At 38.1% G+C, this 12261-nt stretch overlaps 1 protein-coding gene across 3 annotated transcripts in view; it reads right to left on the minus strand.

The window, feature by feature from the left end:
• LOC125454261 (extended synaptotagmin-3-like) overlaps positions 1–12261 on the minus strand; it is a 141299-nt gene that overhangs the window by 16965 nt on the left and 112073 nt on the right. For 2 of the 3 annotated variants that reach the window (XM_048534852.2, XM_048534854.2), the window contains 8 exons: positions 11868–12044; positions 11606–11688; positions 10882–10930; positions 8042–8131; positions 7521–7586; positions 5668–5736; positions 3622–3696; positions 2665–2751 (listed from right to left, as the gene is read on the minus strand). In XM_048534852.2, coding sequence (XP_048390809.2) covers positions 2665–2751; positions 3622–3696; positions 5668–5736; positions 7521–7586; positions 8042–8131; positions 10882–10930; positions 11606–11688; positions 11868–12044 — 696 coding nt within the window. The remainder of the gene's footprint in view (positions 1–2664; positions 2752–3621; positions 3697–5667; positions 5737–7520; positions 7587–8041; positions 8132–10881; positions 10931–11605; positions 11689–11867; positions 12045–12261) is intronic. The other variant, XM_048534853.2, reaches the window with a different exon arrangement.

The following is a 12261-nucleotide window of genomic DNA, read 5'->3' on the forward strand; positions in this document are numbered from 1 at the left end:
TGTTTTCTTGGATTCTCTAGCATCTGCAGTTCCCATTATCTCAGAGGTTACGAGGGGTTTGGTTGCTGGCAATATTTGAAGGGTTCTGCCTCAAGCTCCCTTAAAGGAAATTGCCTATATTTGTGTGCGAAAATGCACTGGATCTTTTCAGTACTCCAGGCAATGCACACTGGCACCATGTGCAAGTGACAAGGAGCTGTCTTTTGAAGCTGCACAGGATGCACTTTCCTGTGTGACGCACAATTCCGGAGTCAGCAGCCAGTTGGGATGTGCTAAAAGGCGATGGACATTTCTAGCATGTTGAGACAGGCCAGTCAGAACGTTTACTAGTTACTTGACATTACTGGACCCAGACATGATCTGAAAGCAATATCTCAATGCCATAGACCAACCTTTTCACTGTTAGAGTGATACTTAGATCTATAGCACAGAAAAGTGGCCATTTGGCCCATCAAGTCTGTGCCAGTAAAAGTACCTAACTATCCTAATGCCATTTTCCAGAATTTAGCCCATAGATATGTACACTTGGCCCTAATCCTATGGTAACAGAACCTACACCAGGAGCCAGCACTGGCTGCAGACCATATTGGGCAAGAGGGGCAGTACAGACAGCGGGCTTGGCCCAATATAAAGTCTAGATGGTTTAGGGGGGCTGTGCTATATGGATAGATTTCTTTTACCATTCTGTTTGTGATGGGCCAGCTGGATGGGAGGTTGTGGCACCCTCTATTCAACGTACCTCACTGCCTGAGGAAAATTTTCATATTGCTTTTATTGCAAAGAATAGTGCCATGTTTATTTTCCTATCTGGTTGCAATGTGATAATATTGAAGCAACAACCCTAGTTCAGAAACCTCTAGGCTGTGTGTTAATAGTACACATCTAGCTGCCATACCATGGGCCGCCAGTCCCATGGAGGGTTGCATTTTCTGGGACAGAAGGCTGACTTGGAAATACTAACCCTAGACAAGACTCCCCAGGTCCATGACATCTTACCTGAGGTCACTAGTTCTATTCTGCATCTCTACTGCTCCACAGATAATTCGGATTCTACACTTTAGCACAGCAATGGCTAAGCACCTTCACTGACTGAGCCTCCAGTATCATGAACTGCATAAATGCTAACGCTTCTCGCTTCTCTAACCTCTTGGAAAAAAGAAGCAACCATTAGAGTCACTTTCAAATGTGCACTGCCTACGTGTATTCTAAAATGCCTACGCTGGCTGTGGATCGCCAGCCAGGGAAAAGATCTTTGCTTCCTTCAGCTCATAGATGCTTGTCACTTCTCTGCATAACTTCCACGAATTGTCTGTGCAGGGCCCACTCTGCGACAGTCCCAGGCCCAATATCTGGCCTTTGAACAGATGGGACAGAGTGTGCTACATCAAACACAAATTCTGCAGCTTTGCTATCTTAGGGTGATCTTTCATGAACAGATATTTGTATCAGACACACTGTACAGCCTCAAAATTAATACTCAATTATTTCTGGGTGCACAGAGAGGGTGTAGTCCCCAGTTACTAAATTTGAAGAGTTCCCATTTTCAGCGATAATGGGAACTGCAGATGCTGGAGAATCCAAGATAACAAAGTGTGGAGCTGGATGAACACAGCAGGCCAAGCAGCATCTCAGGAGCCTGAGATGCTGCTTGGCCTGCTGTGTTCATCCAGCTCCACACTTTGTTATCTTGAAGAGTAAAGGTTATGGTTTTACAGATATTGGACCTTGAGCCTCACTTCAATATTACTGAGGGTGCATGGAGTCGGCCAAAAAGGAGACGTCCAGGTTTGGGTTACAGCCAAAGTTGTAATCACTCTCAATAATCATTATCATAAATAGGAGCTTGTGTTGGGGGTGGGATTAAGAGTTGAGAGCAGAGAAGAGATTGGTTTCCACGTGGAGCGGTGATGGAAGAATCAAGTTGTTGACTTGTGACAGGCTCTATTAATGTAAGAACAAAAACAGAAATTGCTGGAAAAAATTAGTAGGTCTAACAGCATCTGTGATCTATGATCTGCTACACCGAGTTCTGAAGAAGGGTCGCTGAACCCGAAGCATTAACTCTGCTTTCTCTTCGTAGATGCTGCCAGACCTGTTGAGTTTTTCCCGGTAATTTCTGTTTTTGTTTCTGATTTCCAGCATCTACAGTTCTTTTGGTTTTCTATTAGCATAGAATTAGGCGGGCCACTCATTCTTCCTAGCTCCACATTCTGACAAGCCATTTGTGTTCTGTGATGTTTGTGAATTTGTATTGTAGCAAATCTGTGATGTTTGCAAACCCAATGGACGTTTTGTTGGACAGCCCCTTGGAAAAGCATTATCACAGAAGGTGGTCTGAAATAAGACTGAAGCCTCTGAATAGCATCTGGCAAAAATGTGTAATGTCTCTTATTCCTCTTGCTTTTTTCTTAAGGTATATGGTGGCTTACAAACTTCAGGTAAGTGATTTGTTCAACCTTTCCATCAGCCATACTTGAACTTCATTAAGCAGAGTAAGCCTGTTCCTATTCTCATATATTTTGAAGCTTTCTTGAAGAAATTTCAAAATTTGAACACCTTAAGGCATTTTAGTGCTGAAAATGAACCTAAACTTATTCCATACAATAATGTTATCTTTAATTTTGTCTCAAGTATTGAAGACAGCTTTTTACATTATTGTTTTACCTCTAAGCTTAGCTGTTCGGAGTGAACATTTTTGATGAAGAATACAAATGCTTGTTCCCAAATTGGTGAATTTGTATTGTAGCAAATCTGTAAATCCAAAATTGATAGTTAGATATACAACAGTTCACAACACTAATAACATCTGTAAATTATCTAACTGACTTGAATTAGTGATTCACTCAAACAAGTCAGGAATTTCTTGCTGGTAAATAAAGTGTTCCCTTCTTGAGAAGAAATTGTGTACATTTGAGCCGTAAGAAATTCCCCCTCAAGAACTCAAGTAACTGAATGTTGAAAATGAGGAACAATATATGACATTTCATGAACGCTTTGAAAGTCAAGACTGCCCAATTTCCAGTAAATCGCTCAAGTTTGCAACATTATTTCCTGCACCATTCAAATTGGTTGAGGTAATTGAAATCTATAATTAGCAAATGTAAAGGGATCTACTGACGACTGCTCAAAAAAACAAGCAGCCAAACAAGTATTTGGAGGGGTCAGAGGAAACAAAAATTGCCTAACCTACAAAGTAGTATCAGCCTGTTGCTAGCCCCATTGAAGCCTGCGCCAGGATTTCTCTCTTCCAAACCTTGTGACAGATACTCATCCAATTTGCTATTTGGTTCATTATGGAAGTGGATGATTTTTGTTGTCTATTTACAACCATCAAATTGCAATCATTTGCTGTCCACAACTTGCCTGAAATTTTTAACTGACAGCCAATCTAGTTCTGGTTCAGCTCTCTCATTACCAGTTCTGGGCCAATATAACGGACATTCTAATGATTTTATTCAGGTCTTGGGTACAATTTTTAGACCACCCTGTCCCATCTTAGGTGGAAGTGATTCCAAGCTGTTACTGCACTGAAAGTATATTGAAAAATTAACGTATGCAATTTTTTTTATACGACAGAGAAATTGTGCAAACATGTGCAGATTTGAATATGGCAACTCATACCTTACTTTCTTGTATGTTGTTTTCAACAACAAGTTGAACAGAGCAGCTAGGTTCCAAGTTAGCCCTCTTTGTTGACTGTGAATATAAAAATATTATAATCCTCCATTGAAAACAAGCTGATACATTTGATGACAACACTAAATTCAACAGATATTAATGACTACCTGCTATTTATTATCCAGTTCATAACAACTAGATTTATTTTGATTTGACTGTTTTTAACTTTAACTTTAGATGGTATTAGTGAAACCCTTACCTTATGGATGCCACTCATTCTTACAGTTCCTATATAAAACATCATGATGCTCATTATCCAAGTTCAACAAAAATAATGTCAAAGTGGCTCATCTATACTGATGATAGTGAGACTACATTTTGGGAGCGGACTGTAGAGTTCTGTTTGATGTCTTTTCCTTTGTTTTTAAACATGGTTTCTGGCATCTGCAAACTTTGTTAGAGAGAGGTTGATCTGTAGCATACATCACTGGGAGGCAGAAAATACTGGAGATAGCATGACCATTAAAGTGGAACGCGGTAGCAAGAAAGCAGAGCTATCTGTTAACAATTGAACACTACAGAAATGTGGACAACTGTGTCTCCATTGTGCTGAAAAGCTAGAGATGCAGCTCCTGGAGGTGTACTTGGTCAGAAACCACATGACACCAGGTTATAGCCCAGCAAGTTTATTTGAAATAACAAGCATTCAGAGCGTCATTCCTTCTTCAAGTGTTAGTGAGATAGGTAGGATCAGAATTTATGAGTAAAAGATCAAAGGTCACACCACTGATGAGGTGTAGCAGAGGTGGTTGACCTGTCCTCAGGCTGAAGCCCACATTACTAGCTGTATGAAGTAAAGTTATAACATAGTCAATGCATTTACTAAGGTTTGCCCCAATTGCTTGCCTGCAGCAAAATATAGAGAGACCCAAGGCAGAAGGATGAGCCAGGGCCAGACTTCATTAAAACAAATCAATTTTTCAGTTCTTTTTCCAATGTCAATATTGAATTTTTATGAAATTCTCCTCTTTTTTTAGAAACAAATTTACCATTCTTAAAAGAGATAACAAAGTGTAGAGCTGGATGAACACAGTAGGCCAAGCAGCTTCTTCAGGGCACAAAAGCTGACATTTCTGATGAAGGGTCCAGGCCCGAAACGTCGGTTTTTGTGCTCCTAAGATGCTGCTTGGCCTGCTGAGTTCATCCAGCTCTACAATTTGTTACCTTGGATTCTCCAGCATCTGTAGTTCCCATTATCTCCGTTACCATTCTTAAAAATCAGGTCAAAGTGACAAAGGTTGCACAAAACTCACTATGTGTTCTGTGATTTGTCAGTTGTGGAAAGGGAAATGCCAGTGGTCTCAAAGCACTGAGGGTAGATGTCTTGAATCTGATTCTCCAATGTCAGGCTCAAAGGATTCCTTAGTTGTTTACAGATTCCTTGGTGAAAATAATAACTCTAGTTGCAAAGGTTAACTCTGGTCTCTCAAAATCCATCTCCAGAAGGTGTGCATCATGTCCAAAAATACAGACATTTCCTCAGAGAAACTTTTTATTTAAAGCTAAGGATATAGAGCAATCTGGCGTACAATACGTAGCAGGTTAGAAACAAGTACCTGATGTTTAACTGTTCTCAGGAAATATCATGAGGTATAGTTGCTCTGAAGGGTGGTGCTAGCTTGGTAGCAGTCAGGGACGGAAAGCAGGTGCAGTGACGTTATTGGCAATATTGGTCCTGATGTTTAGCTGCAGTTGGTTGGAATGCTGTACTTAGCCAGAATGGGGAGATATCCCACTTTTGCCCTTGTACAGTCATGCCAAACTGTTGGGTTTGACAGAACAGGACCATGTAGGGACAACTTGCTATGTATTCTGAGACTTTCCAGCTGTGAAAACAGAAAAGTCAGTGGTCTCAAAGCATTGAGGGTGGGGGTCTTGAGCCTGGAAACAGTGAATATAAACTTCTCACAGACCCCCTAAATTGAACTAATTGTTTAGAATTTAAACATGATTATGCATTTTCTTGAACATAATATCATAAATAATTACCTTGATGTAGTTTGATTTGTTCTTTTTCTTAACACTGGATTCATTATTTGTGTACTCAAATTGATTTCTCTTGGAGAAAGAAATAAATTACTTTCATTATCCACAAATACAAGTTTTGTAAAAACATAACTCATGAGCAGAATCAGGTCATTTGGTTCCTCAGTCCTGCTCTATAACTGAAAAAGATTATTTGCCATTTGCCCCTTTTACCTTATCAAGGATCTACCTACTCCAACTTAAAACATATTCAGAGGCTCTGCTTCCACTGCCTTTTGAGGAAGAAAGTTCTAAAGACTCATGATTCTTAGAGGGAAACAAAAATTCTTCACCTGTCTTAAATAGATGACTCATCACTTTTAAATAGTGACCTCTAGTTCTAGGTTATCCCACAAAAGGAAGTATCCTTCTCCCATCCACTCTGTCAAAGGCCTTGAGGATCTTTCAAGTTCAGTCAAATAACCTCTTACCTGAAGTTCCACAACTTACAAGCCCTACTTTTCCTCATAAGACAACTCACCCATGCTAGATTTTAGTCTAGCAAACCCTCTCTGAACTTCTTCTAATCTATTTACACCCTTTTTTAAAGAAGGGGGCCAATACTGTACACAGCATTCCAGATGTGGTTGCACACATGCCCCGTATAATTGTAGCACAGCCTCACTACTTTTGTATCCAGTTCCCCTCATGATATATGATAATGTTCCATTAGGTTTTCATAATTACTTGTTGAACCTAATTACTAAATTTAATGACATGTGCACTGGGACACCAGATCTCTCTGCAATCACTCAACGCATAAATAATGTGCTTTTTCACTTGTTTTTTGCCAAAATAGCCAATTTCATTTTTCCCCACAATGCACTCAACTTGCCAGATCTTTACACACAACCTGACTATGTCCCTTTTTGGCTTCCTCCTATCCTCTTCACATCTTTCTTTCCACTCTTTGTAAATTTAATAACAATACATTTGGTCCCTTCATCCAAGTAACTTAACTAAATTATACGTAGTTGAAGACCAGCACAATACTTGTTATATTGTGCCAACATGAAAATGATCATTTATGCCTACTCAGTTTCAATTTAGCTAGCTAGTCTTCTATCATACCAATCTCTTGCATTATGACGTTTCAGTCTGCACAACAATTTTGATACAGCTTCTTATCAAATGCCTTCTGGTAATCCAAGTACAATACGTCCACTGGTTCTCCTTTATCGACAAACACAGCTTGCTAATTTCAGAAGATTTTCTCTATGCTATATTTTTACTGAATAGTGGTATGCCACCCTGTGAGATGGAGGCTATGCTGTTAAGAATTATAGAATCCCCACAGTGTGGAAACAGGCCCTTCGGCCCAAAAAGTCCATACCGACTGATCTATAACATTAGGATGTAATCAAAGAGGTGGAATAGGAAAAGGTTATAAGAAGTAGATGTGATAATTAAAAGCACTATGCAGAACAATTTTGATATAGCTTATCAAATGCCCGCTGGTAATCCAAGTATAGTACATCCACTGGTTCTCCTTAACATACGGCATATTGTTTCCTCATAGAACTCTAATAAATTTCCTAAACATGATTTTCCTTCCACGAAACCTGTTCCCAAATGCCTTGCATTATTTTTAAGTGGATGTTACAACAATTTTTAATAATAGCTTCTAATATTTTCTCTATGACTGATGTTCAGCTAACTGGCCTTTGATTTCCTGCTATCTGTCTCCCTCACTTAAAAGAGTTACATTCATTAGGCCTAGAAAAATTACTTTATTGTTAAATTAATATTTTTAAAAGCTAACATAAATTACTTCACAAATTCAGTCAAACTCACATTAAAAACAACTGTTTACTTACGGGCAGATGACATGCACTATCCAGATAAACAACCAGTATTGCATTTGATTGACCTGGAACAGTCTGCTGTGAATTAGAGGAACAAAGTGAAATTTTCTTTTCTTTTTCATGTGACTTTATTGCTGTATTCTTTTATCATGCTAGCTTGAAATCGTGAATGTTTGTTGGCATAGCACAATTTTGATCAAATCTATCACATTTTCTTATTTAATTATGATTTTAATATTTGCTTAAATTAGATGATTTTCTGCTTTTTAAACATGTCTTGCTAACTGCAGAAGATTTTCTCTGTGCTGTATTTTTAATATATATTGGTATCCTACTCTGTGAGATGGAGGCTATGCTGTTTTATAACATTAGGATGTTATCAAAGAACTGCAATAAGAAAAGATAATAAGAAGTAGATGTGATAATTAAAAGGAACTATGCACTGTGTGCAATTGTTCTTTTATAATTACATCTATAGTTTTGTATATAAATTTCCTTTGCCTCAATTCACATCCGTGCGGTTCCAAACATACCATAGGTTCTTTTTCTAGATCAGTGACCAAAGACAGCCATTCAAGCTTTAGTTGAACTTTCCCATGTTCCACATCGTTCAGAGGAAACCACTGTGCAACAGGCAGAATGTTTGAAAAAAAGTTAAGGCAATGACAATTGAATAAAATGCTATGAAATGGAAGTACGGTATACAATGAATCTATTTTAAATTTAGACCAGCCGTCAAGGTGATCAATAATTTGTACTGAGTATTAGGTCATGGGTCAATTATTTAGAAATGTTTCTCGGTGTTTTTTGTAGATGTATCCAAGGATTATCATTTTATCAAGGATGAATCATTTTCCTTCCTTGCAAGTAAAAATAACTTCCCTTCATAACAATATTTTGCAGTGACAAGTGATTTATGAACAGTTTTTAAAAACTGTTATTCAAAAATACCGTTTGGTTGCTTTTTAAAAAAAATTTGTAACTTGCTTGGGTTTAATGCTTTAGTTTTGCAACAAAAAGATTTTTATAAATCAGACAGACAGATCCCGAGAAAACATTATAAAAATCAACACTGATGACTCTTGAATTTGACTATATAGGAATGTTAATATTGACCACTTGGGCAAGTTGCTCCTTGTATTTCTCTTTATTTTCTAAAATCAACTCAAAATTGTTTTCTGAAATGATTGACGATAACCACTACTAAAGCAAAGGCAAATTACACTGACTAGTGCCACAGGATAATGCCAAACACTCAACTAATTTATACACTTCCTAAACAGAAAGGAGAGTAGGTCTTTGTTATCTGACCCCCTTCTGGACTTGCTCCACCATTGGTTAAGGTCATTGCTGATCTGATTGTGGCTTCAATTCCATCTTTCCTCTTTCTATAACCCTAAACTCCCTTGTGATCAATAATCTGTCTACAATCTTGAATATATTCATTGTTCTCTGTGGAAGTGAACTCCAAAGACCAACAACCTTCAGAAGAAACTCGTCCTCATCCTAAATGGGAGTCTCTGATTAATAGGTTCACTCAAGAGGAAACATCTTCCCAGTGGAATTGAACACAAAATTAGGGAGGTTATGATTCAGTTAGACAACATTTGGAGTATAGTACTTGTCTCCTTATTTAAAGGAGGGCATAAATGCAATTCAGAAGTTTACTAGACTAATACTTGGAATGGATGGAGTGTTTTACAAAGAACGGTTGGCCAGGATAGTCACGTATGTGCTGGAGCTCAGAAGAGTAAGAGGTGATTTGATTGCAACATATCAGATCCTGAGGGCTATAAAATTATGGTGGATTTGGTGAGGACATTTTCCGTTGTGGAAGAATCTAGATCAAGTGGACACTGTTTAAAAATAAGGAATTATCTAGTTAAGAAGAGGATGTTTTCTCACGAGTTACAGGTCTTTGGAACTCACTTTCTAAAAAAGTGGAGAAAGCGAAGACTTTCGATATTTCAAGGCAGAGACAGATACTTGATTAGCAATGGGTTAAAAGCTTAATCAAGCATAGCTGGGTACATGTGGGGTAAATCAGATAAATCATGAACGTACTGAATAGTGGAGCAGGCTCAAGAGGTTGAGTGGCCTGTTCCTAATTTACCTGTTCATACACTCTGTCAAACCCTTAGGATATTGTATTTTTTAATAAGGACATCTGTCATTCATCTAGACTCCAAGAATTGGCTTAAATATTCCTCCTTGCTAACTGCTTAAGTAAGGAGACCAAAACTGTGTACAATTAGAGCAAAATAACAAAGTGTGGAGCTGGATGAATACAACAGGCCAAACAGCATTTTAGGAGCACAAAAGCTGACGTTTTGGGCCTAGGCCATTCATCAGAAAAGGCTTCATCCTTTTCTGATGGAGGGTCTAGGCCCGAAACGTCAGCTTTCTGCTCCTGAGATGCTGCTTGGCCTGCTGTGTTCATCCAGCTTCACACTTTGTTATATCGGATTACCCAGCATCTGCAGTTCCCATTATCTCTGATTACAATTAGAGCAAGGCTTCTTTACTTTTATTCTGTGTTCTTCTTGCTATTAAGATCAGCTAATTGTTCATTACCTGCATGTCAATGTTTTGTGAATCATGTACAAGAACACTTAGATCCCTCTTTACTCTCATCATTTTAATATTTTGTTCAATTCTCTCTGTTAAAGTGGACAACTGATATTTTTTCCACATTATACTCCATTTGTTAATATTTTGTCCACTCACTGAAACACAGTATTTATTATCTTTTGGATGCCTGAAACGCTTCTCAGAAAATAATCAAAGATAATGTACAACACTGCACAGTACCTTGAAATATACACAAAAAGGTTAAGGAAACCTTGCAAAAAATTGTACACTTAAAACATCCACAGTTTCATTCTGTTTCAGACATAAAATTTGAAAGTAAAACCAGAAATTGCTGGAGAAACTCAACAGGTCTGGCAGCATCTGTAGGAGAGAGGAGTCAATGTTTCGACTCTGGCGACCCTTCAAAAATTCCAACCATCTGTTTTTGTTTCTGATGTCCTGCATCAGTAGTTCTTTGTTTTATTACAGTAAATTTAACAAGGTTGTTCAACTTTCTTTTAGTGATACGTTAAATAGAATTCTGATCTCACATTCAGATACTCCCAGTACAAATGTTAAAAAAAAAAATCACAATTGCACTCTGTTACAATCATTACTTAAAAGCCAATGAAATCTTGCACTGTTCGCCTTATCTATTCAAAGGTACAATCTACAACAGGCATTTATGGAGTTGTTTAAAAAATCTGATGGAAGGTTTAGCCTCTGCTCTGGATTAAATAGCTACTGTAATCTTATTCTATCTAACTTCTATCAGTAAGAGTATAATTATTGGTGTACTTACCTCTTCCACAACTCTGTCTTTCATCACCTCACCAAGATCTATAACGAGGCTATACATCAGAACATTTAAAATAAGTTACAAAAAGTCAGAATATATACACAGACTTTGGGACAAGTTTCAATTTACATGCTTTGAATTGGAAAACTGGCAATAACCCATGATGATCAATGAAAGTATTAAGTGAGTCAATTGTTCTGCATAATCAGTGAATATAGAATTGCACTGCCTGATGTAGTAGAAATTTATAAAGACACAGAAAAGTTCAAGTTGACTACTTTGTACTAAGTGAGTTAAGATCAGCTAAGCAAACAAATAAGGATTCTACCATGGGCCTCCCTGATCTCAATTTTTTGACCCCATGTGCTGAACATGTGCAGAACATGTGCAATTTTTTGGGTTTGGACGTCAGGTAGAAGCAGAATGTGTCACTGTTTTAATAATCGTTTTCAAGTTTTATAGGTGAAGACATGGAGAATACTGACTCTTGCATAACCTTGCAGAATTGTTCAGGAGCCTCTTTGAGAAAGGAAAAGTGAGGTGGTGGGAAAGAGTCTGATTATTACTGCGGAACTATTCATTGGGAGTTCAGAAAACTTCCATCTTCACATACCGCCAGCCAACCTCTCATTTAAAGGCACCAGGAGGCTGGCAATGGAAGTCACTTACTGTCAATAACTAGAGGAAAGGCTTAAATTTCAAAATACTGTGAAGGGTTACATCTGACCTGCCGAGGAAGTCATCCTTGTCTGGGTCTTCATCAAAAAGTTCCAACTCCAAATCTTGACCAGGGGCTTCATGAACTACAGCCTAAAATGATAACAGCAAAAGTTTTATAATCCATTCACTCTCTCTCAAGAACAACTAAAATTTCCCTATTCCAGTGTCAATGTAGGAATAATGGATCAAAAATGCCAAGTTCTCAGGGGTGGGGCTAAGGGGAGAAGTGGGTGCAGAGAGGAAAGGTCCCGAAGTCTAAAGGATCTTACCTCGTAGATTTCATACCATTCAGGATTTAAGTTAACTTTAATTGTTTTGCTGCGAAATGTCTGTGTGCCAACTCGAATAAGAGCATAGGGATCAGATTTCCCCTGTACCATGCCCATAAGGAATGTATCTTTGCTTATTAAATCTGCAGCTTTGTTCAGATAAATTCGCACCACACCCTGCAAAATAAAGGAATTGCCAACATCACTACATAAAATATTATTCAGATGCAGATTATTTTTCTGCTACTGCAAGAATTGTTGCATAGTATTACACATGCTCAAATTTGTTTTTGTTCTATCCCTGATACTGCCAGAAATTGAGTGTTAGCCTGCCATTTACACCCAAACACCATGGACTAGAATTTATACTTCCCAGGAGGTGTGTTTGGGAGAC

This window comes from Stegostoma tigrinum, chromosome 7 (genome assembly GCF_030684315.1).
Source record: "Stegostoma tigrinum isolate sSteTig4 chromosome 7, sSteTig4.hap1, whole genome shotgun sequence".
Lineage (NCBI taxonomy): Eukaryota > Metazoa > Chordata > Chondrichthyes > Orectolobiformes > Stegostomatidae > Stegostoma > Stegostoma tigrinum.